This window comes from Anopheles coluzzii, chromosome X (assembly GCF_943734685.1).
Source record: "Anopheles coluzzii chromosome X, AcolN3, whole genome shotgun sequence".
Classification (NCBI taxonomy): domain Eukaryota; kingdom Metazoa; phylum Arthropoda; class Insecta; order Diptera; family Culicidae; genus Anopheles; species Anopheles coluzzii.
The window spans coordinates 9570954-9595491 of record NC_064669.1 but is presented as its reverse complement, the minus strand read 5'-3'; the positions used below and the strand labels follow the sequence as shown (position 1 = coordinate 9595491).

Below are 24538 nucleotides of genomic sequence, written 5' to 3'. Positions count from 1 at the left end.
GTGAGGCACTCCGTTTGGCACGCAGTGTAGTACAGCGGACAGCGTAGTTGTTCGAAAGCGATGTTGTAGGATAGCAAACGGCAAGCAAAAGGGAAAAACTCCAACGCACCGCGTGTTCGTTTTTCCTTCCCGAAATAAATTTCACCGCTGGATTGTTTTTTTTTTTTTTGCATACGGAACAGGTCCTACCCTTTCCCCCTCGCATTGCCCCCATCGTCGTCTTCTTTCATGCGCAACCGATTATCGATACGGCGAGTGCGACAGTGCGTCCCTCGCGCGGCACCTCTCGTCACGGTTCACCGGCAACGGACAAACCCATGCACCCGGAGGACATCGACATCCGGCCGAACGGTGCACGAAGGGTGCGCACTGCGCGAAGGATCCTTTATCGACGGGGGAGGGGGCGGCAGAGGAGATGAAGGGGGGATGGACAGCACAGGAGTCTCAATCTGGCTCGCTCTCGCCCACGCTCGGGCGGCGTATCGTACCGTTTGCCCATGCCCAGTACATCCTTCGGTGGAGTGTGGAGGGGGGCGAGAGCTGAAATAACTCAGACCACCGGAACCGGGGGGGGGGAGGGTTGGGAGGGCAATCAGGACGTGAAAGAGGAAGCAACAACAAAAAATAAAACAAAAACAGCACAAAATGTCCGCGGTCCGAGCCCGCGTGCAAGCGAGACGGCAGCGGAGGCACACCGACAGCGAAGGAACCAGCAGCGCCAGCGGCCGAACGACAAGGACGGACGGGTCCTATGGGGTCCCTTGTGTTTGCCCACAGCTTCACCGAGCGGCATGCGCTTGCGTTTCCGGCAGTGTTTGTCGACCGCACGAAGGTAGCGGATGGTACAGAGCGCACCGTATCGGTACTACGGACGAAAAAGTGTCGCAGAGGCGAGCGAGCGCCTGCGAGCCTACACGACGACTCCTACCTCATCTACCTATCTGGCAACGGGTGAGGAGTGGGAGGGGGGGAAAGAAGTGGACGAAGTTCTCGGGACTGTCTTGGGGCATGGGGGGGCAGCCTTTGGAGCCGCTGATTGCTGGACGTCGGTGGACAGGGTCGTCGCAAATGTACTAGGCCCTAACTCAGAAGAGCCCTTTATACAAATACACAGTGTATGTGTGCGAGTGTGAGTATGTGTGTTGTGTAAGAAAACTGATCTCATAATCATGTTGGAGCAGCAGCAGTAGTGCTGTGTGTGTGTGGGAGTGTCGCAATCCCGAATTGCGTCGCAAGTTGCAACTGTGTCCTTAGTTCGGACTTTGGAGTGCTTCTGAAGGAACCTAACCGCGAAGAGGACGCGAATTGCCTGGAACGCCCGGAAGGACTACAAATCCCGATCCAATCAAATTCTGACACTAGGACGCCATCTTGAAATCGATGTCAGTGCCAGTGTGAGCCAATATTCGTTTTTTTTTAATTGTCGCGTTGTTTTGTTGGGTCCCCTCCCGAAATTCCCAGCACGCAGTGGTAATGGTATCTCTGCTCCAGAAGAGCGTCCGACGGTATTGTTGTGAATTTTGTCCTAGTGGAGTGAACTAAAGTGTGTGTGTGTGTGTGTGCCTCTTCTGTATCCATTTTAAAAAAATCCTCGGCAGCGTGATGCAGCGTTCGCTGTACGTGACGCCGAGCTGCGGTGGTTCGTCCGTTACGATACCTTCCCTGCTGACCACACTGAGCAGTCACACCGACCAGCAGCAGCAGCAGCAGCAGCTACAGCAGCACCAGCAACATTACAGTGTCGTCACGCCAATCGATACGATCACGCTGGAGGCAAATCTCGGCAGTCCGACGGGGCGTAGTGCGCTCAAGCGCAAGCTGCCCATCTCCGAGCTGGAGGACCACTACCCGGTGTCGGTGACGGTGGCGGCACCGTACTCCTCCACCCTGGCCGACGGAACCGGCCCGCTCGGGACGAAGCAGCGCAAGGATGTGGAGCAGGGCGGTGGCATTGGCGTCGAGCTGCACGAGTTCCCCGCGTTCGGGCAAGCGTTCCAGGGCGTATCGGGCATTGGGCAGTTCTACGTGATTGGACCGAACGACACGAACAACAACAGCTCGGCAAACCCGCTCAGCGATGCGGAAGGCGATCCACATCACCACCACCACCACCACCAACACCACCAACACCATCATCATCAGCAGCAGCAGAATCATCACCATCATCACCATCACCAGCTGGCGACGTACATCTACGACGTGCCGGGCACGATCGAGACGGAAGCGACGGAGGTCATCCCGATCAGCGAGCACCACCTGACCTCGACCGTGCTGGCCCCGGTCGGCAGCGACGTGGTACACCACACGAACGGAGGCATCGTGCTGACCGACATCAGCTCCTCCACGTGGACCAGCACGGCCGAGCTGCTCGATCTCGACCGGAAGGCGGCCGGTGTGGCCGCGACCGTGCCGACGAACGTGCACCACCATCGCTACTCCATCGTCAGCACCGAGCATCAGCACCATCAGCAGCTACCGCCCCAACATCAACAAACCACCCATCAACAACAACAACAGCAGCAGCAGCATCACCATCATCAGCAACATGCGCATCTTACCTCACACCATCATCATCAGCAGCAGCAGCAGCAGCACCATCATCACCAGCCCTACCAGCCGTTGCATACACACCATCAACCTCAGCAACAATCGACATCCTCGCCGTCCTCTCCCCGACCGCCACCCACTCTCCCTCCGCCTCCACCTCCTCCTCCTCCGCCACCACCGCCACCGCCATCAGCTCCCGCGACGCCCACATCCTCCGCCGACACCCACGTGCACACCCATCGCAACAATCAAGAATCAGTGAATCAGCAGTTTGGCGGCGGCGGCGGTGGTGGTGGTGGTGCTGGAGGCAGCGGTGGCAACACCAGCCCGTACAACAATGGCATCAACAATCAGAGCTGGCCGAATGCCGGCGAGCCCGGCCCAAGGTCCACGGACGGGGGGAGCCCGCGGCGTGCCGACTCGACGACACCGGCCACTGCCGGGCTGACGCTCACGAACGGCATGAAGACGCCCGAGCGATTAGGTAAGGACACTGGACTATTAATCCACGGGAAGAAATTGCATCGTTGAAGCTCGAATGCTCTAATTCCGAGATGTTTGGCGAATAAAGGGAGATTCCAACAAGCTCTCAAAGAATTGTCTCGGAATGGCCAAGTTGTTGGTAACTTCTTTGGAGCTCCAATGCCTAATCTCGGAAGCGATTTGGAGAACATTGAGTACTCAAATGTGTCATTGTGAAATAAGTTATCGTTGTTGTTGGTCAATAATTGGAGCATCAATGATCGATTTAAAGACTTTTAGAGAAACTTTGGAGCTCCAAACATGCCAATGGTTTTGGGGATACCCCAAGCCTAGTTCCAAGCAGTTTGGGGAACATTTGGACTCTTAAATAAGAATGTGTAATGAGTGCCCCTCAATTTTCTTATTGTTGGTAATTCCTTTGGAGCTCGAAATTCCGTTTCTAACTGAATTGGGGAACATTGGGGAGTCTAAAATCATTGTCCACATTATGCAACAAGCCATTCCAGTTTGATGGTAGTGCTTTGAAGCTCCAAAGCCTAATTCCAAGTATTTTGAAGAATTTTGGGAATTCTAACAAAACTTTCCGTAAATAAAAAGCTACTCCAGGTTCTATTTTTGTTTAATTCCTCGGACCTCGGATACCTCCAAGCTCCTAGTGTAGGGAGCAATACTCACAAATAGAGAGAGAGAGAGAGAGAGAGAGAGCTCTCTCTGCCGGAAATTGAAATTGCTACCAATATTGAACCAAACACCCGGGCAGCAGTAATGATGCGTGATCGTCACGTGTCCTTCCGCTGCACGCGCACGTGTGTGTGTTTATATTTGTAAAAAAAAACCGATCAAACGACCCAACGGTTTCACGCTCCGGCGAGTACTTCATCGAAACGCACCGGTGCATAAAATTGCCTACCATTTAACGCGATTGATGTGGATGGATGGCGATGAAATTGAACACAAACACTACCCGGTCATGGAGACCCCATCATCACCTGCCTGCCACCGCTAGCTGTACTTGTAGTTGATTGCCAGCTTTCATCAATAGTTCCCCTCTCTCTCTTTCTCTCATTCCTCCCCTTTTGCAGCATCACAAACCCCCGACACACCAGAAGACTGCAAGAATCTGTCATGGCTGCTCAACTTCAAGCTCGACGACATCCCGAACCTGTCGCCCCGCTCCAACCGGAAGCAGCGCTCGAAGGGAGCGTTCGGGTCGGGACCGGGTGGGGCGAACCAGGACGGCGGTGCCCTCGTTGGCAGTGGTGCCGCCGGTGCCACCGGTGGTAGTGCTGGAGCGGGCGGTGGCGGCGGCAGTGGCGGCCTGGGTCCCGATTCTGGCACGGTGGCGATTGAGGAGGGCGATCTGAACGTCGGCGAGAATGTGACGATCGAGAGCAGCAACGGAAAGTCGTAAGTAGTTTCGGTGCGACATGTTCCACACTGGTCGGTCACTAATGCTGTGATTTAATGCCTGATTTTACACAGACCGAAGAAGCCGCCCTTCACCTACACCGAGCTGATAGAGTACGCGCTGGAGGAGCAGGGCGACCTGACGGTGGCAGCAATCTACCAGTGGATCTCGTAAGTATCGTTGGCGCTGGCATGGGAAGTTGTTTACAAACCTCACCCGACCCGGCCACTGTTTGCTTGGTCTTAATGGTCACCAGGCCAAACACACGCCACCGCAGCGCAAACAAGGGCACGTTCATGTTGTATTTCATGAATCTTTCGTTGGGATTCATTCGTATGAAACTTCAGCGATAGTTGATCCGCATCGAATCTACCCAAAAACTCATGAGTCTTCCGAGATGTGTGACATTCAAAATATTGAATTTGCTCGATTTTGCCTTCCCGCAGCAAGGACAGACTATCTGGCTGCTTGGTACTTGCCAAGAAGACTCGAAAGCCTGCATAGGCTGGCTTGATCACACGCCGAGAAGAATCTTGAATCTTTCGAGTTTCGTAAATCTTTTCAACCGGGTATTCAGATAATTCTAATCATTTCAACGATTCATTCCGATTCATGAATCTGAATCAGAGTCACTCAACATTAGAGGTGGCGTGCAAAGTGAATCGGAATGCTTGGTGGGAAGGTGAGGTATTTTTTTTGGGTTCTATTTAGTCAAATACGTCCATAAACTTCAAATTTCAATCTTTACACGTAAGGTAATTGAAATTCTCAATGGATAAATTCTATTGCCAGCTAGATTACACTATGTTAATGATCTTTTCAAACCTGTGTTGGGGTAGGAGGTGGGACTTATCATCATCATTATCATCTTTAATATCATTCTTTCCACAATGAGCAGCAATGGAATGATAAAAATGGAATGATCTTCAATGGAATGCGGTTTTGAGGTCACATGAAATGCTTTAGAAGCCATCTTACCCAAATTTGTTTGGATTTGGCGTCTTCGAGCGATAGAATGTGGATTTATTTTTAAATTCTTACTTTAAAAGAGTTTAATTAGGCTTGAAAATTGTGTTCATTAAATGCTCAAAACTCAAAACTTGTCTTTAGTATCTTCGAAGAGGCATCTCCAAACCCAACATTTCGAATGTACGACAGTTCCAATGATTGCTTTTCTGCTTATCAGGGCACGGTTTAAAAATGGCGGGATCGGTGTGCGCTCCATCGCACACGCAAACAAAAACAAGCTCAAGCAGCATTACCCAGCCCGCGACGAAGTAAACGCCCTTTATCCAATGACCTTCCCTGTGCGTGGTTTGTTGTTGTTATTTTGCCACCATTGTGGACACACACTCACACACACACACACACACACACACACTGGTGTACGAGGACTATCAGTATTCCCCAGTGGTCAGCACACTTCCAGTAGCTCTCTGATTGGTCAGCAGCGACCTGTTCGCTGTCCTGTTGTTGTCCTTCCAATTGCGGTTTCTTTCAGCTTTGCTGGCGCCCTCGGCGTGCCCTCTCCATCCCCTCCCCCCGCACAAACCAAGGGGAGCTTCCTTCCTCCACGGTGGACGCAGCGCGTTGTGCGCAGGTCCGTGCAACGTCCTTCCAGCGGAACATAAACTCGCTATCGAAGCACAACAAGCAGGGAATTGGGTGTAACGCCATACGCCGCCCTTCTACTGTGTCGACCCAAGGAGCATGTGTGTGTGTGTAGCTCCTTCCTTCCGAAAGGGGGAAAAGCGCGTTGTAAAAGGCAGGCCGCCGTGTGTGCCGACCCCTCGTCGGTAAAAATCCATTTTGTTCGCCCCCTTGTTTTTCCCCCATTTCATACAACGCACACAGACACACGCGAGAACGCAATTTTTCATTTTCTTCTTACCCGTCACCACCACCACCACCATCCCTTCTTACTGTTTTTTGTGGGTTCTGTGTGACATTGTACATTGCGCACCCCATTTTTCTTTTTTTACTTTTCCTTTCTGTGTTTTTCTTTTTTTTGGTTGGCTTCTTCTATCGCTTTTGTTGGTGCTGGCAGGATTGCTTGTGCTGCTACTGTGTCCACACATTTTTATGTAGAGAAAATGAAAAAAAAAAACAATTGCCCGTTAATAACATGTTGTGCGGCTATACTACGATGCGTAATAGAGTGTCAAGGAAAGAGAGAGAGAGACAGATGAAAAAAATCTGAATGTTCTAAAATTAAGAAATGTCCGTTGCATCCGCCATTAGCGTGGCATCTCACAAAGCGACACATCGACTCATGCCTGCTGGACAATCAGGGTTCGTGCCTTGCCTATTTTTTTTGTCACCACCACCACCACGAAAGGCACACACTGAATGCATAAAACGCGCTATCATATTATGACAGTTTTAACGACGGCAGCACGCAACTACCCAAGAGCGAATGACGGCTGTCGGTCGCCATTTTTTTTTTGTAGCGTCCATGCGACAACAATGTAGTGCACGTCGCATCTGGATTTTCAGACGCATTGATCGCCTTATTTGTGTGTATATTCCGCTTCAGGCAGGAGGCAAATGAGCGCTAAAGGGCCGCCATGACTCTCACGCAAAAGAGCAAAAGAGTTATCAAAAGAGCTACCGCGAGCGATGGAAATTTGAGTCACAAAATACAATTTAATACGATTCAATCCTCGTAGGTCTCAATTTAATAGTGATTTTAGGTCTCAGTAGGTCTTATTGAGAGTTTAATCTCGAAAGAGTTACACAACTCAGGATTGATTAAATTCACCTTGAGATGAGCCAGAGTTCTTTCACCCAATTGCTCGTTCTCAGGCCTACTCGGTGGATAGCTTTTTTCATTAAATTTGAATCTACTACTACTACTACGCTACTGTGCCTTAACTAGTGGATGTTTCTAGCAAAATATTATAGAACCAAATCGAACGATTCCAGGCGAGCGAGTTTCCGACACCAAAATCCTGCACCAGGTTCGATCGACCATAAATCGAACGAATCGATCCCCGGTCGCTCGCAATCGCATTACTTATCGTCAGAAGCAACAATAACAACAACAAAAACTGTCATTTGCTGAGTCCAACTACCCAAAAAAAAACAGACCCTCTTCTGTTGGTGTAGAATCCCAGGGGGATGCCGGAGTGACAACCGCAGCCGGGCAGTAGGGTAGCAGGTGGGCGAGCGAAACGTAAGCGCGAACGCGCGCGCGCACACACACACACACGGGCAGGTAGCCCTCGACCGGGTCAATTTCCATTTTATCGCTACTTTGCACACGACACCCCGCGCCAGAAGCAATGGTCCGTTCCGCCTGATTGAGCCCGAGCTGAGTCTCTTATATCTTCCCTGCTTCGGGCAGGACTTGTTCCCGGTGGGGTCCTGCTGCATGCGTGGAACAACCTGTGTAGCCCAGACGGGGGAAAAGTCTAGGAGTGGCCCTTCCTTGCTGTCGGTGTGTTCGCTGTCGAAGGAAAAAAATAATATCGCTACTCCCCAACCCTCCCTTGTATCCCCCCCCCCCCCCTCCAGGGTGCCAACAATGGCAAGTGGACTCTCCTCTCCGCGTCGCCGATCTCGCATGTCACCTGTTCGTTCACGGACCTTCGCCTGATTCGAATGCGTGTGGCAGATATACAGCAAAGATGGAAGGCGAAGCAAAAAAAAAGGGGGATTGAGGCGCGGTGCACATTATTCACCCAAAACCCACTGCCAGCTGCTGCTTACACACACACACACAGTTGATGTCGGTTTCAGGGTTTGATTGGCTTCCGAATTTCTTGGTCCCGGCGCTCCGAACACTAAACTGCAGCCTTGCAGTATGCGCTTATTGCTGCAGAAGGGCTTTGTTCCTGGCCGAAGGGGTCCTGTCTCTGCTCTGCTCTGCATAATAGCCCCCCCCCCCCGGCTCCTTCCCTGTCCATCCCCGGTACCTTGCGGGCAAGATTATCCTGTCCTGCGCCTCTTTCTTTCAATTTTTTTTGTTGGAAAAGATTCTGAAAGCCGTTGTGGACTGCACACCACCGCTCTCTGCTGCATCAAAAGCTGCCGGCACAACTCCACCCATCTCCCCCCCCCCCCCCAACAGTTTTGCGCTGTAATGCCCCTACCCCGGTTCTTCCGCATGCGTCTTCCCACCTGACGCGGAAAACGTGAAAGCCATCAACGTCAATCCGCGTGCCTGATTTATAACGCTGTCATTCCATTTTTCATTTTCGCTTTTGCACCCCTCCCGACGAACCGCTGGCTCCTTCCTGCCTAAAGACTTCATTACAGTGTGTGTGTGTGGTTTGGTTTTCATGTGGGAAAGCTCAACCTGCCGTGGCCATGTAACGTGTGGTGGTGCAGCGTTTTCCCTTTGTAATGCGCTTTGATTTATTCGGATATTTATGACACGCCGGGGCGCGCGAGCGCAAGGACCTACCGCGGTGGTTCCGGGCCAGAAGGGAAGATTTATGGACCGGAATAGACAGTGAGCGGGAGGTTCCGGGCAGCATTTTTGAAAGGAAGAATAATGCTAGACACAAAATGTCGGCCAACATACACACACACACACACAGAGAACCTGTACAAGACATGGGGAGCATTGTGAAATTGGCCCAAGACATTGTTGAAGCACATTGAAGTTCTTCAGGATTTGAGTCATCGTACAATGTACAACATCTCGCTTATCTTCGTATTAGGATCTCGTTAGACTTTCTTGGCGACCGGAGCTCAAGGGAAGCCTGCAATGTCCCGAGCAAAAAATCGATGCTACCGACTCTGCTGGGCGGCACTCAAACCTCCCAGTCGGACCAACGGAATACGATACACAACAGCGAACGACAACGCGATATCGTAATTAGTAGCGAAGGGGGCGCAGGGGGTTATTGGTGGTGACAGCTCCTCCACAGCACTGCTCGGGTCGCGTCCAACCGAGATTCTGGTTCTGGCTGGTCCAAAAACAAAAAATCGATTGCAATCGATTTTGGCAGCAAAATGGCGCTCGGGGCAGGTCCTAACATTTGGAGCAAAATTGTCGCTCCGCTTTTTGCCGAAGTTCGCCGCCAGCCTGGCCCGGTCAGATGGACAGCACCGACGACTGGTGGTGGTGGAGAGGGCACGAAAGACCTATCGGGTCCTTCTTTTTTTTTTTTGGTGTTGCTTCTTTTCTCACTGCCCCCCTCTATCCCCGTGCACTACGCTTTTTGCTGCAGGAAGGTTCTTGTAGAGAGAGAAGGGCTTGGGGTTGAGATTTTCCACACAGCGGACATCGGAGCTGGGGACGCCGAAGAGCGGAGAAACATCGGGGGACGCACGTGTCCATTACCGTTGATGTCCATGTCTGGAGCAAAAAAAAAAAAAACAAACCGCCTCCAAATAACCTCCAATAATAGAACACAGTGCAGCAACGGCTCCTTCCCCGACCAAAAGGCCCCAAGATCCGAAAGGCTGTGCTGCGAAGGAGCAAGCAAAAAGAAGCAAAACAAAGCAACAACTGCCTGGCTGAGTGCAAATGTCAAAACGGGCGGGGGAGCCCGGGCAAGGTTGCCGAAAAGGATGCCAATCGCCTTATCGAAGAACACACACACACACACACACACACACACACCTGAAAGAAGGGAGGGCAGCGGCGGCGAGTTGGCGAAACGACAAACGCTCGGCATAAGAAAGTTCAAACTGATAGCACGCCCCTCGCCTAAGACCCTTCCCATTGACGCTCCGCTCCGAAGTTTGGGACAGAACGACGCAACATCGAAACCATCACATCACAGCGCCGCACGCGAAATGCGAACAAGGCGAAGAAAGTAGTGGGAAAGTAAAGTTTTTCGCTGGCGATGGTAGTATTGGTGGCGCATCGGTCCCGCAGTCGTAATGGTGGTGATTCGATGCTTTCGGTTAGGTTTTACCTCAAGACACTGGGTTTTAGCTCGTAAAAGCATAATTCAAAGAAATTCTACGCAGTTCTAGTCCAGTGCATTTCTTTTAGAAGAAATGGTTTCGTACGTTCTTTGGAGATGTTACGGAAGTACGTCCTGCTCCAGAATCTTGTAGCAACTACGATATCTTTGGGAATTTTGGGGAATGGAGACAAACACAGCAGCGAGTGCTTTCAGATGCTTAAGGAAGTCTGTAGCCTGTATGTACTGTATGTTGGTGTATGAAAAATCTCGACAAAACGGATATTTATATCCGTTACTTACTTCGGTACAGAGATTTAAAAAAACGGAATACTTCCGTCATGTCTTTCCAGGATTCTCACCGGTTTCTTTGACACACTTTCAGAGCTCGTTATGTCCCGATCTGTCAAAGACAATAACAAAGACTTCATGAACTACTCAAAACCACAGATAGTAGGTCAACTTCTATCAAATCAAGCGATAAGTTCTGTGAGTAGCGATGTCATTTACATAACAAAAAAAAACCCCTGGATATATCTCTAGCTCTACAGTACATCTCTAACGTTCTATGGGGCTTCTTCCACTGGTGGAAGTAATGCTTTAGCGGGGGAACCAACCAGTATTCCTTGAGGAACAACAGAGTTGTATCTGATTAAAATCAAGGTGCACATGTGGGTGCTGGTGCGTCTCTCCTATGAAAAGGTCCTATGAAAAGGTTCTCTCTTGTCTGCACGGGAAAAGGGACTTCTTCCAAGGGTTGTTCTTCTACACAAACGGAAGAATGTGCATGCTACTGTAGCTACTCAAAGATCTTGTTGTATGTCCCGAATTTCTCAACAAATCAAATATGCGACTGTTTGTATGTGTGTGTGTGTGTCGGGACATCTTATAGAGACGGTTCATCCAGATTATACGACAGCACCGTATCACCTCAACTCAAAACCTGGGATCTGTGCATCTTGTTAGAATCTTATTCCAACACCACCACGGGCATTACAGCGCTAGCGGGCAATCAATTCTTGCTGCAAACCCCCCCTTCGCCCGGATGTATCCTTTTTCGCTTCATTGCCCATATTCACATGCACACTCCCACAGCTCGTCAGTGACAGTTGCACGCAACACCTTCTTTCTCAGTGATTAATTCACCGCGCGCTTCTGCAACCCTGTCCTGTCCTGCAGTGAACCAAGTGTGGCCCGTGTCAATCCCGAAAATATGCCCCCGCGTACCCGTGGGGGCTACCGGTTTTTTTTATTCTCTCTCTCCCGTGTGTGTGTGTGCAGGTGCATATTGCACAGGGAGTTTCTGTGTGTGTGTGAGTGCAAGCAGGTAATTAAACTCTGCTCGCTAAGTTGAGAAACGACCGCCTGTATCACTTTCGATGAAAACCCATTGAACCGTGTAATCGAGCTCACCTCGGGTAAAGGGCCACACCTTCAACCGTCCGTCACGGTTCACTGGCTGTCTCCCTGGTTGGAAGTTTAATTTACAACCATGTGTGTGTGTGTCTGTGTGTCTGTGTTGCTCTAGAGGACATACACTTATGCCAGGAACTCCTCGGAGGGACCTCCATCACATTCTCCGACGGACGACGACAGTTGACAGCTGATCAGAGCGTGTAATGTCCCGGGGGCGAGGGTGACTGCTTCCGGTCACTGAAATGCCCCCGTTTTATAGTATCATTGCGCCACCTCCCCCTCTTTTGCCTCACGACTGTGGTCCCCTTCTCATCCCTTTCGTATCCTTCCCGCCCGCTGGACGTGTGTTGCACCGGGCCGTTCCAGGGACCACTTCCCGTACTACAAATCGCACGACGATCGCTGGAAGAACTCGGTCCGCCACAACCTCTCGATCAATCCGCACTTCCGCAAGGGTCGCAAATCGTCGCACGGTTCCGGCCACCTCTGGACAATCTCGAGCCGCAACTCGGAGGACAACTTTCTCGCCTGGGAGCATGTAAGTGTACTTGGCACCTAGGCGCACTTCACACGCCACTGCTTAACCCTGTCTCTTTCTCTCTCTCTCTCTTTCTCTCTCTCTCTCTCTCTCTCTCTCTTTCTCTCTCCCTTTTGCCGGCAGAAAAAGCAACGCTTCGAGTGGTTCTTCAAGATGGAGGCGAACGCACGCCTGCGGGAGGTCGGCACGAGTGACACGATGACAGATGCGGAGGTCGCCGCTGCAACGGCCAGCCTCGCACAGTACGTGCCGAAATCGCCGGCCACCACCGGTTCGCCGGTAAGTCAGGTAACTGTTCCGTCGTAAGGAATCAATATCGAACGGCAATATTGACCAACATTCTCCCGTCCACCAGTGTCTGGAAACGATCAACGCCGCTGCACAGGAACCGCATCGACAGCATCTGTCTCACACGATGCAGCAGCCGGCCCAACATCAGCAACAGCAGCAACATCAGCAGCATCATCACCATCATCACCATCATCACCATCCGCAGCAGCAGCAGCAGCAGCAGATAACGACGACGTACCATGAGGCGCAGACGCTGTACGCGGACCTCATCACCGGCGCGCAGTTTAAGGTGACGGCCAGGACGGAGCAGGAGCTAAAGCATCCGGACGAGGACGCATTCAATGGAATACGGCGCGGTGCTGAGATACAGATCGAACGCCCCACGCAAACGATCCAAACGTACGAGATGCTCGATTCTGGTAGGTATTCTTGGTCATCCTCTATCTCTCTATCTCTGGGTTGATGTGTCTCCTATGTACTATGTATCAGAATCTTGTGAGTTTCATTCTACTTTGAAGATCTTTGCATCTTGAAATTCGAAAAACTTTGAAGAATAGATCTTGAGCTTCTAACCGAATAATTGACGATAGATTCAGAAGATTCTTGAAGAATCAATATTGAAGTTCGAGAATGCGGACTTCTTCAATGTTCCTTATGTTCTTGGATATTTGAAGATATCAGACACTCGAGATCCATGGATATCAGGGATACATAGCACTGTTCGTCTTTTCTCAACTCTGAAGCATATCACACATGCAATATATGAACTTCTGATGTCATCAAGATTTCTGACAAGTCTGAGTAGCCCAAAATTCAGGCATTGAACTCCCGGTTCATGAATCTTTGAAGACTTCAAAAACACATATTTACCCCCACTAACGCTATCCTCTCCGTATCTCCCCTTAACCACCGCAGCGGAGTACAACATTGCCGACTACCTGAACCCGGTGCCGAAGGAGGAGATCGTGCAGGAGTGTGGGCTGCGCTCGGTCGCACTCGATCCAGCCGAGCTCGGTATTAACATCCCGTCGGCGAGCGGCCAGGACGACGACATTCTGTTCGACGACTTCAATCTCAACTACTTCGGCAACAACATCATGACCTGACGACGTGCCGCACTGCAGGAGGAGCAGGAGCAGCAGCAGCAGCAGCAGCAGCCTTCCACAATACTGCTCGCTCCCCTGCTCGAGCCAGTCTTTGCCATGGGCCACCAGTCCGTACCGATCGACGGTACGGTGCAGCAGATCGTTGCCATGCTACCGACGACCGTCGTCGCTACGGCAGTCTCCACCAGCGCGCAAGGCGACGAACCTTCGCCGGCCTAGTGAGTGCTGGGAGAGACGAAGCGACCAGGAGACGAGATGCATACACATAACCCCCTCAGACAGGCACCTGCTCCGATGGATCCTAGAGTCTAACGTTCCCCGTTTCCGTTCGCTCCACAGGTTTAGCAATGCAGCAGCAATGCAGGAAAGGTTAACGCGATTACTCGTTATTAGTTTGTGCCATACGTATATTACGCCCGTTAGTTGAACGTGTTGTGCCCTTTGTGTGTGTGTGTGTTGTGTGTATGTGCGTACGTGTGCGTGTGTGTGTGTGCAATTTGAAATGTATGTTTGAATTATCGCAAATCCCCCGACAGGGACTGCAGCAGCAAAAGTTTCATATACTTAATACAGTTTAAAATAACAAAAAAAACAACAACGAAGCTGCAGCACCTTCCCTTCTGGTGGTGCACGCAGCTGGTCCGCGGAAGCTTTTCGTTTAATCTACTCATTGTTCTAGTCAAAAGTAACAATTTACCAAAAAATAACAAATAAACAAAAAACGAAGCGCCTCGCTCACTGTCTCTCTTTCTCTTTCGAGCAAAGTGTGTGCGTGTGTGTGTGTGTGTGTGTGTGTGTGTGTGTGTTGTGCACGTGTCTGTGCGTTTAAAAATCACATCCACACATACACAAGGAACAATCAATATTTTAGTAGCGTTATCCCTACGATCACTCCTTACCTTAGCACCTGGAGCAGCGCACTCACACACACGCACTTTCCAAAAAGAGGAAATTTTTTAACATAAGCATCGGGAGCAGAAGTGATTAGGGCAAACAACCCATCCCAGTGCCATTCGTACACATCCTGCTCTCTCTATCTCTCTCTCTTTCTCGTTTAGACATTAATCGTAATTAAAGAAAGAACTCTCACACACACGTGCACACCAAAAATGGTTCACACAAAATCGACCGCTCGCCGGAGCGTATTTCCCATTGGATTTAGCTATTTCGTACTTCTCTAGCTCTAATGAATTCAACCGAATCGAATGCAAATTGTTGTTGTTTTTTTGCAAACAATGGCAAGAAAAGAGAAAAGAAAAACCAAACGCTACTCCTCCGGCAGTCAACCGATGCCTCCCGGCAGCACGTGGTGAAGCACGTGGCGCAGGGTTCGGAGGATTTGGCGCCCAACAAATTGTAAATCGCATTCCCTCTGGCACATACCTAAAGTTCGTTCTTAACACACACAACAAAACAAAACAACAAACAAACAAACCCCCATGCGAGGAAGAATATATGTAAACATATAGAGACTTATAATACGACTTATAATGCTTTACTCTCAATTCTTTTATACTTCACAAAGAAAGAAAACACTGGACAACAAAATATGATTCGACAAAGGCGCGCGCATTCCTTTTCACCGTTTTCTCAATAGTCGACAAAATTCTAAATATTGAAACATTTCATAACGCTTCGTGAAATGTTTCCTGCGTTACAGCTTGAATAATAACTCTGTCACGATGGGCGTAATAGTTTAACAAAGGTTAATTATGATCGGTAAAAGAATAAATTCGTGTTCTACGCCCTGTCGCTTGGTTGGATTTTAGCTCCGTTGCTCCGTAGTCCCTAATTAATTCGAACCTATTTTCCTATCCACTAGAGTGTGAGCGACGAATTCTATATACGTTATTTCTCCTTAGTAAGCAACAGGATCGTTCGATTTTCGTACCGTATAGTAAAGTTCAACAGCCGCGGCGTTTGCCTCCACGCTATCAACGTTTTGACGAAACGTTCTTAAATAATACTTCCCTACTGGCAGTGCGGTGCAGATGCAAAATGGAAAAAAACCGCCGCTGCAGTTCAATGTAAACCGCACACGAGGTATAAACGTCATCGCTTCCCTACGCTGTGAGCTGTCAAAGGCTGTCCGCAGCGACCTGTGGCGCTACAAAACCAAACGCAATCCTATAAAAAAGCCGTTATAGCTCAGCGTTACTATCTGCTCATCGGGCCTGTCTGTGTGTTACTGCAGCCGACACAATTGGTTTTTGATTGTTTCACAATGCTAAACAAAATCGATAAAGATGTAACAAACCCTCTAAATGAATTATAATGAATGAATTATAATGAATTAGCAAAATAAAAAAAAAGCTGTTCGTCAAGTGTGGCTTCGATAATCGAAGCAAATAATTCCTCTCACCGATGCGCCGATTGAAAACCGCAACGATCAGCAAAGTTCTCCTAAATGCATTCATCTAAAAAAATATACGGCCTGCTACGTTACTTCACACTACTTCAACCATCTAGTTCTACCTTCACCCCCCCCCCCCTTGCTTGCTTCGTCTCATTTTGGTTAGACCAAGGACGGCACGAAAACAGTTACCATTTGCCCCACCGTTACCACAAACCGCAACCCCAAAATACCTTACCGCGCACTGCTCGCTACTTGCTGACCGGCCGTTCGCCCAGGTGCAGCTGGCAGATGTTGGCCCAATCGTACAGCGGCGGCTCGGTCGACCGGCCGTCCCGCTCGACCGGCCCGGCCACGTTCTGGCGCGGGTACGGATCGCTCCGGTTGAGGTAGTAGCCGCTCGGCGCGTGCATCACGAACTGCATCTCGCTCAGGTTGCGCATCTTGTCCTCGTCCGGCCCGATGTGGTAGGTGGCCGGATCGAAACCCTCGTTCGGGTTCGGGCTGGCCGTCGTCGGCACCAGCCAGGTCAGGATCGCGTTCTTCTCGTTGAACACGTCGACCACGAGCCCCCGTATCTGGGCGTAGTACGTTTTGTCCTTCGTGTCGACCAGCGAAACAATGTCGCCCACCTCGTACCAGTAATCCTGCGCAGGAGAGGGGGGAAAAAAGAAGACACACATTAGCAAGACACGTTGAGCCGAAGGGCAAGCGGGAAAGGAAACACGTACATTGTGAAACACTTTCGGCACCGATTTCGGGCGCTTCGTTTCGTCCGTCAGCTTCGGCTTCGACGGGAACGATTTGCGCGCCTTATTTCGACTGGCCGGCTTCGACGGCGTTGTCGAACGCGAGCTGCTGTGTGTGGCACTGGTGGCGGTGGTACTGGTGGTAGTGGTGCTGCTGCTACTACTGCCTGAGCTGGTAGTGGTGGCGCCATCGAGGGTTGCGCTGTTGACCCGCGCAATCTTGGCCGGGCGCGGCGGGATGAACGTTGGCTTCAGAAAGATCCCATCGTCGGCCGGATTGCTCTGGACCGGGCCGGTCGCGAGGATCGTTTCGCTCTTCCGGCCCAGTCCGCTCGGTCCGGCCACCGGCTCGTCGGGCCCGTCCTCCTGCCGCGGTTCCAGCGGCGGATTGCACTGCACGTCATAGCACCCGTCACAGAGCGTCTTCCGGCTCAGTATGATCCAGCGGACGGTGCTGTTCGTGCCGCAAATGGAGCACTTTTTGTTCTTGGGCGGCATGCTGCTTTTCTGTGCTTGTTTTTTCTTTTCCTTTCTTCTTGCAATCAAACACGGAAGGTATCAGTGGGTGAAGGGCAAGCTATCAACTGAAATAAAGCATAGGAAAGAATAATAAAAAAACCAGCCCTTGTTAGCTGTTTCTCGCCGTTTCGCCCTTTTTTTTAGCCGGCCTGCTTAACTTACCGACGAGCTAGGCGTGCTTCCATCTCACACTCTGGAAGGTTCGTGCCTTTTGGCCTGCCGCGCTTCAACAGTATAGGCCGATTTCCAGTAAACTGCGAATGTTCGGTAGCACGGCATCGGTTGCTCTGTTTACACACAAACAAGCGGCCTGTCAACGACGCACAATTGACAGCGGGCGCACAGTGGGAACCGCTCATGATGGTTCGAAAACATTAAATTAAAACATTTAGTTTGCATGTGTTGCTGCTCGGGCGATGGAATAACTTGTTTTTGCTTATTATAAGGTTTTTCCCTCAGATGTGTGCCTTATTCTATTCCGTCCAGACGACCTTGAAATCAAAATTAATTTAAAAAAAATATATAAACTCCACAGTATAAGCATGCCACAGTACATCTCTGTTTGAAATTTTTATTCAAATTAACCGTTGTTTTTTCCACAATTATAATTTTTGCTCCGATAAAACTGGCAGATATGATTTTTTGTTATGCTAAAAGACCCCAAAGATTAAAGGCCCAATTTTTATCTTCTTCGATGCGAATGCCGTTCGGCATGTTTAGGAATTCCGGTTGACACAGTCCACATTAGTGATGGGTAAAGTTGGCAAAAATGCGGAGTCGACTCCGAACCGTCTCCGACAATTTCGGAACCGGCTTCGGAAGGTAGGTCCGCTCAGCATTATCCAGAGTCGTTCGGAATCGTCTGAATCCGTCTGGAATCGCACGGAGTCGTTCGGTGTCGTTTGGAATCAGAGTTGACGCACAAAGTAACAGGCAAAAGAAACACAACGAAATTAAATGCCTGATCACAAGAACATTGCACCGGCTGGCTCCTGTTAACTCCGACCGACACTGTTCTCCGACAAGTTCTCCTGGCGACTCCGGACGACTCCGGATGACTCAGACTCCGGGTGGAGCTAGTCGTTCGGGTTTTGCCGGAGTCGGAGTCGGGTCGGAGTCGTGGGTGCGGTCCAAAGAGCACATCATTAGTCCGCACTTTGCGAGTATCGATGACGAAAAGGTCGCACGGGTGGAGGCATACAAACCAACGAATGGATGCTTCAGCGCCTACCAGCTGACACACGACAACGGCTTCGATTCATCAACTTTACCTGCATCAAGTATTAGAACGTGCGAAGCATCTTCAGCTACACCTCAAGATCACCACAGCGGACATATTCCTAAATTAATCACGTACAAGCCAACGGATGGCACTGCACTAGTACTATCGACATTAAACTTACAGAGGTGCAACTGTCGAGGTGGACCATTTCCTGATAATGATGAAGCTAGACAAGAAACTCTCCGTGGCCAACAACCAACAGGATCAGATCGGTAGATTTCTTGGAGAATTTTTGTTGACCAGGCCATGTCACCACGAGAGAGAGAGAGAGAGAGAGAGAGAGAGAGAGAAATACTGATCATCCTGGACAGGCTTGTTAGAACGATTAACGTCACGTGAGAAATAAAGACGATGATTCACAACTGTGAAAGACCCATCAGGGCTATGCCTCCAATTTAACTTGGTCCTAGAAGTGGTATCGTGTCATCCACGACACGAGTTTAAAGATCTCACGAGAGTCATCTGCCCCACAACTCAACCCAGAGATTTCTCACTCTACACTACTTCAGAGCTAGCCCAAGTAAACGTCGTGGACGAAAAAGATTTTACCCATTTTTTACATTTTTTTTAAATTCCTCTTTGGTGGTTGTAACCCATACCTTTGGACTCACAACTTGTTTTGATTAAGGCATCAAGTGAACTGTACCATTGCTAATTACAGTCATACACTTGTCGTGCACTATGTCCACTTCAACGACTTAATTGCGTTTGCAGGAGAGGTGCGAAAATGCTCACAACTTAGCGCCGATTGTCATCCTATGACTATGCACGTTATCAAGCTCTGTGGAGCTTAATGCATCTCCCTTGACATTGCTGAAAAACATGTCTAAGTCCTTGGAAATGGTGGTAAACCTTTCTGCTAGAGCATCTTCATCATATATATGCGACCATGGTAATTGTAGCCTATAGATTCTAGCTTTCTAGAATTCTGAGTGACACTGTTCCTACCGAGATTACTTTCCGCAATCCAGCAACGAACTACCTCAGGAGCTTCCAATATGTCTGATAAGAGCCTGATCAGTTGCGCAACAACTCGCTGGTATCCCTTGTCCTCTAGCAGTACGAAGCTGCTTGCGTACGAATCTATTTCAACGTGTTTGTTATCCTGTGAGTCAAAGTGTCCACTATTTACGGAACCGTGGAAGATGCACACAGTCATCCTGCTACAGCTAGTGGGAAAAGGGAGGGGATGGTTATCTTCGGTTCGAAAACCTCTCGAAACACAAACCAGAGGTATCTTCGACCGTATATATATGTGTGTGTGTGTGTGTCTGTGCGTCTGTCTGTACTTTAAAAACCAGAACGCGGATCAAGTACCCATTGCAATGCGGCCAGCAAAACATCACCATCACATCTGCGACCACACAGGGACGGCCAAGTATAAAACCAGCGGACTAATCGCACTGTCCCCTCATTCCGATCCGTGTCGCGCGCACGCTTCAAACCCGTCAAGCCATGTTGCGCCGGTTGGTTTGGCTGTTGTTCGGTGGTGTGCTACCATACGTGCTCGCGCTTGCCAATCCACATCCATCAATCGATTTCGGCGGCATCGTAAACGCACTACAATCAGCGAACGTGACGCGCCAGCTGCCCACGGGGACGCCGTGTGACCGCGAGCTGCTGGCGCTGGTTGCCGGCGTGCAGGCGAAAGAGTTTTGGGCAGTGAAATGTAAGCAAATCGTGTCGTGTCGCAGAGCTTTAAGATACATACTTACAAAGTGCACCATTAGTGTAGGGGGTTGGGGTGTGTCAGGTGTGTCCAATAGTGGGTGACGAAGGTGTTATTAAAAAAAAAAGATGGTATTAAGTGCTGCTTGAGGTTCTTATCGGCGCGAAGACGAACGGGATTAGGCCGAGGAACGTTGGTTTAAGGATCGAATGTGTGTCTACACACTGTGCGGGATCAATGCACAGCACCTAAGTGGAAGCGAAAGTGGTCTAGTAATGCGTCATTGCTTTGATTAAAGAAACTATCATCGAAATAAAGTGTGCGCGGGCGGTTTATCGCACAACAAGTGCCTGACCGGGCTGCATTAGGTGCTACTGGGAGAGAGGGGGAAAGTATTCCTTTTATTGCAGCCTTAAGCACTGCTAATCTCTACTGGATTGCTACTACCAACTTCGATTGGTTCGAGGCACTAAACGTGGCCGCACGTTTTACGAAGTATTCGCAGTTGACATCAGATTTGCTCGGTAGATCAAAGGCAAAGGCTCTATTGCTTCTAGAAACATCTTCTCAGTGTGTAGTTTCCCATTATCTACTTCAATGAATGCCATTTAGATGGATGTTAAGTTGGGATCCTATAGACCCATTTTCTCAAGATTATGTCCACAGTATCTCCACAGAAATGTACAGTTCTTAAGGGGATGTAGAACACAACACCGCGGCTGAGTTTGTAAGATGTCCACAGGCACAGGATGATCACTATATCAGAGGCTTAGGTCTCATATTTCTAGCTAGCTCTGCAGGATGTGTACAAGTTTTTAGGGATGGTTTTTATCTACAATTTTCAAGAACATTGGCGTTATTAGCAGATTACCTGATCGAACGCACCGAAAAGCGATGCATCTTCGATGTGTGGACACATTGAGTCACAGTTGACTAATTTCCCTAGTTACTATTGATTAGAATTATATTGTCAGGCCTCTAGGACCAATATCTCAGTCATCTGCAGCTTTTGGGATCATCTAACATGGATTTTGGAAGACTTTGGGGACTTTGGGGATTTTTGGTATTCTTTCACCGCCTAGCACTTTCAATGTAAACCTAATCAAATCACTGTGACAATCCTATCCCACCCCAGTGCTGGACTCATGGGGCAAATGGCCGGCCGGTATCTTCGCGGGAAACCTGTACGAGCTGGGACACTACGATGAATGCATCGACCTGCGGCACGACTATGGCGGATCGCCTGCGACGGACACTCTAAGAGGCCGCTACTGCTTCCTGACCGTACCACTCACCGGTCTGGTTCCTTCCCAACGTCCATCACCACCGACCCAGCGCATCATGCCAGGCACTTCAGGTGGCCCGTTGGCCGCCCACCTCGGCGTATGCATCCCAGCCGCCTGCTCCGCCGAACAGTTCCAGCAGTTTCTCACGCGTATCGTACCTAACCTTCCACCGGTGCAGCTGACCTGCAACGAGGTAGCTCCGGCACTCGGACCCGCCCAGTGGGCTGCAATGTAAGTATCGTCCTCAAGCCTGGCTCCTCTTCAACAACTGAGAACTAACACTTCGACACACAGTGGAGTATTCGGCACAGTACTGCTACTGGCGGCAGCGAGCACACTGTACGAAGCGGTGACGCTCTGCCGGCGCCATACGCCGCACCCCAATCTGGCCATGTTTTCCCTGTACCGAAATGGCCGGAAGCTGCTAGCGACGAGCCGGCGCAACCCGACGGACACGACGGTCAAGTCCAGCACGATCGACTGCATCCACGGCATACGCGTCATCTCGATGGTGTGGGTCGTGTTCAGCCACAACTACGTGCGCATCGGCATGCAGCCGCTCTACAACTCGCACGTTATCCTGTCGGTAAGTCGGTTGACCTGTCTGTCTTGACCTGCCCACCACTCATCTCATCGTTGCGTTATTCTTGCAGTGGCTCGAGTCGTACCATAGCGTGCTGGTCGTAGCGTCCACTGTGTCGGTCGATACCTTCTTCCTGCTGAGCGGGCTGCTCACCTGCTGGAGCATACTGAACGCACTGGACCGGCACGGTCGGCTCAACCTGCCCGTCATGTATCTGCACCGCTATCTGCGGCTAACGCCGGCGCTGGCCGCGATCGTACTGTTCGCCGCCACCCTGATGCGGCACGCCGGCTCTGGCCCGTTCTGGGACGGTGCGATGACCATGTCGGAGGACCCGTGCCGCCGCTACTGGTGGTCGGCCCTGCTGTACGTGCAGAACTACGTCAACCCGCAGGAGGTGTGCCTCGGCCACACCTGGTACCTGTCGGTGGACATGCAGCTGTACCTAGTGTCACCCTTCATCGTGTACCCGCTGTGGCGCTGGGGCCGCCGCGTCCTTGCCGCGATCGTCGCCCTCACCGTCGCCTCCATGGTGGCCGTGCTGGTGCTGTTCTTCGTGCACCATCTGCGCCTGTCCTTTCTGGCGGTGGACGAGGAGCGGCTGCGGCACGTCTACACCTACTACCCGACGCATACGCGCGCCGGCGCCTGGCTGGTGGGCGTCTGCTTCGGCTACGTGCTTCAGCGCACCCGCAAACACTACGTCCCGCTGCCCCGGTGGTCGGTCGGGCTCGGATGGGCCCTGGCCGCCACCGCCATGCTCGCCGTCCTGTTCGCCGACCACCCGATCCAGCAGCCGGACTACGAGCGGCTGCCGCAGGCCGTCGACGCCATCTACGAGTCGCTCAGCCGGGTGTGCTGGGCGACCGCCGTCGGGTGGGTGGTGTTCGCGTGCGTCAACGGGTACGGTGGTCCGGTCGATCGGCTGCTCGGGGCCACCGTCTGGCAGCCGCTCGGGCGCCTCTCGTACGCGATCTATCTGCTCCACCTCCCAATCCAGCTGATGATGGCGGGCACGGCGCGGCTACCGTACTACTTCACCGACCTGCTCGCCGTGTACCAGTTCTGGGGCGACATCGGGTTCACGCTCACGCTTGCCCTGCTCTGGACGCTGCTGTTCGAGTCGCCAATCATTGGCCTGGAGCGGATGCTGTTCGGGCGCCGCCGCGACCCATCGAAACGTACGTGTTGTTCGCGCGCACAGTGCGTGGCATTTGCATGGATTTCTTATTTCGCTTTTGATTCTTCCCACAGGCACGCAGCAGGAGAAGGGGCCAGCTAGCGTGGAAAATGGCAACGAGGCAAGGGTGATACCGAAATCTCTCTCACTAACGTTACAAACCGCTCGGCTGTAGTATCGCCCGTTCCCGTCCCCATACGCTCCTGTCATCGCAACCAGTTTTGTAGTTTAATCTCCCATTTTCTCACACTCTCTATCTCTCCAAACTCTTTGTTGGGTACAAACTGCTTCAGATTCAAAGAGCAGAATGAATCTTTGAAATGAATTAAAGAATTCGGTTCTCCGATAAGCGATTCCACAAGTCTAGAAGATTTCATTGCGTTGTGAAAGAGTTATGAATCTTAAAACGATTCAAGAACATCAGAAAAATAATCCCATAGATCCTTGAAGCATCAAGAACAGCTACAACCTCATCTGGCAGAGCTATCTTTAACAATTAATGAACTTCCAAAGGATGTCAGATGGTTGATGATTCTTCAAGCATCTGATCTTCAAGAAACTGCTCAACTCGTCTGATTCAATTGGCATGCTGGGTTTTATGAATCTTTCTTTAAGATTTATTCATGTGAATCTTCAGTGATGAGTTATTCGAAACTCGAATCGAATTTCCTAAAGATCCGTGAATCTCCAAGGATCTATAAAGACTCATTATTATTCAAAGATTCATGTAATGTACAACGTTTCATGAGCCTTCAAAGATTGATGGATTTATTCATTTGTTTTCTTCTAAACATTGAATTTACGCCATCCCATTGGTAAACTCGCACTTAATACCATGCTCGTCGTGCGTTAAAGCTTCGCATGGGACGTTTACCCGTAGCAAAACAAACTATCCGGGTGTGTGTTTCTTGCCAAGAAGTCTTAGAAGCCTGTATAGGCTGGCATGACCACGTAGGTTGTTACGTCAAGAAGAACAATAAGAAGAAGTTCAAGCTCTATGAATCTTGGGAGATATTTGAGGCCCTTGAGATTCATAAATCCTTAAAGATTCGTGAATCTTTCGAGATTCATTAATAATTCTAAATTCATTAATATTTCGATGTTCTTGAATCATTGAGATTCGTGAATCATTCTAACCTAGCTCCAGACTCATTGGATCATTTCAAAAATTCATTCAGATTCATTAATCTGAATCAAATTTACCCAACACTAATACCGAATAGATTTCCTGTGACATGTCGCTGATGTCACAAACGTGAACAGC

At 50.3% G+C, this 24538-nt stretch overlaps 3 protein-coding genes across 3 annotated transcripts; 2 read left to right on the top strand and 1 right to left on the bottom strand.

Annotated features, from left to right (window-relative positions):
• The first annotated feature begins 597 nt into the window (after positions 1-597).
• LOC120958285 (homeotic protein female sterile-like) lies at positions 598-16145 on the top strand. The gene is made up of 8 exons (XM_049610962.1): positions 598-3073; positions 3680-3687; positions 4073-4437; positions 4513-4608; positions 12085-12256; positions 12380-12544; positions 12612-12966; positions 13463-16145. Exons 1-8 carry the CDS (start codon positions 1603-1605, stop codon positions 13651-13653), a joined length of 2823 nt encoding a protein of 940 aa, XP_049466919.1. The 5' UTR covers positions 598-1602; the 3' UTR covers positions 13654-16145.
• LOC120961341 (GATA zinc finger domain-containing protein 1-like) lies at positions 15127-17732 on the bottom strand. Its single transcript, XM_040385053.2, has 3 exons — positions 17437-17732; positions 16738-17339; positions 15127-16653 (listed from the first exon to the last, which is right to left on the bottom strand). Exons 2-3 carry the CDS (start codon positions 17251-17253, stop codon positions 16258-16260), a joined length of 912 nt encoding a protein of 303 aa, XP_040240987.2. The 5' UTR covers positions 17254-17339; positions 17437-17732; the 3' UTR covers positions 15127-16257.
• A 2169-nt stretch (positions 17733-19901) lies between these two features.
• LOC120961332 (nose resistant to fluoxetine protein 6-like) lies at positions 19902-23635 on the top strand. Its single transcript, XM_040385044.2, has 5 exons — positions 19902-20225; positions 21361-21742; positions 21806-22097; positions 22165-23275; positions 23349-23635. Exons 1-5 carry the CDS (start codon positions 20012-20014, stop codon positions 23447-23449), a joined length of 2100 nt encoding a protein of 699 aa, XP_040240978.2. The 5' UTR covers positions 19902-20011; the 3' UTR covers positions 23450-23635.
• The last annotated feature ends 903 nt before the right edge of the window (positions 23636-24538 follow it).

What these genes read in the sequence shown, in the direction of transcription:
- LOC120958285 (XM_049610962.1), top strand. Translation starts at nt 1,603, where the DNA reads ATGCAGCGTTCGCTGTACGTGACGCCGAGCTGCGGTGGTTCGTCCGTT. An exon ending in ACTTTCTCGCCTGGGAGCAT is followed by an intron (nt 12,257 to 12,379) that starts GTAAGTGTACTT and finishes TTTTGCCGGCAG; the next exon opens with AAAAAGCAACGCTTCGAGTG. An exon ending in CCGGTTCGCCGGTAAGTCAG is followed by an intron (nt 12,545 to 12,611) that starts GTAACTGTTCCG and finishes CCCGTCCACCAG; the next exon opens with TGTCTGGAAACGATCAACGC.
- LOC120961341 (XM_040385053.2), bottom strand. Translation starts at nt 17,253, where the DNA reads ATGCCGCCCAAGAACAAAAAGTGCTCCATTTGCGGCACGAACAGCACC. An exon ending in TGCCGAAAGTGTTTCACAAT is followed by an intron (nt 16,654 to 16,737) that starts GTACGTGTTTCC and finishes TCTCCTGCGCAG; the next exon opens with GATTACTGGTACGAGGTGGG.
- LOC120961332 (XM_040385044.2), top strand. Translation starts at nt 20,012, where the DNA reads ATGTTGCGCCGGTTGGTTTGGCTGTTGTTCGGTGGTGTGCTACCATAC. An exon ending in ACTCGCACGTTATCCTGTCG is followed by an intron (nt 22,098 to 22,164) that starts GTAAGTCGGTTG and finishes TTATTCTTGCAG; the next exon opens with TGGCTCGAGTCGTACCATAG. An exon ending in CCGCCGCGACCCATCGAAAC is followed by an intron (nt 23,276 to 23,348) that starts GTACGTGTTGTT and finishes TTCTTCCCACAG; the next exon opens with GCACGCAGCAGGAGAAGGGG.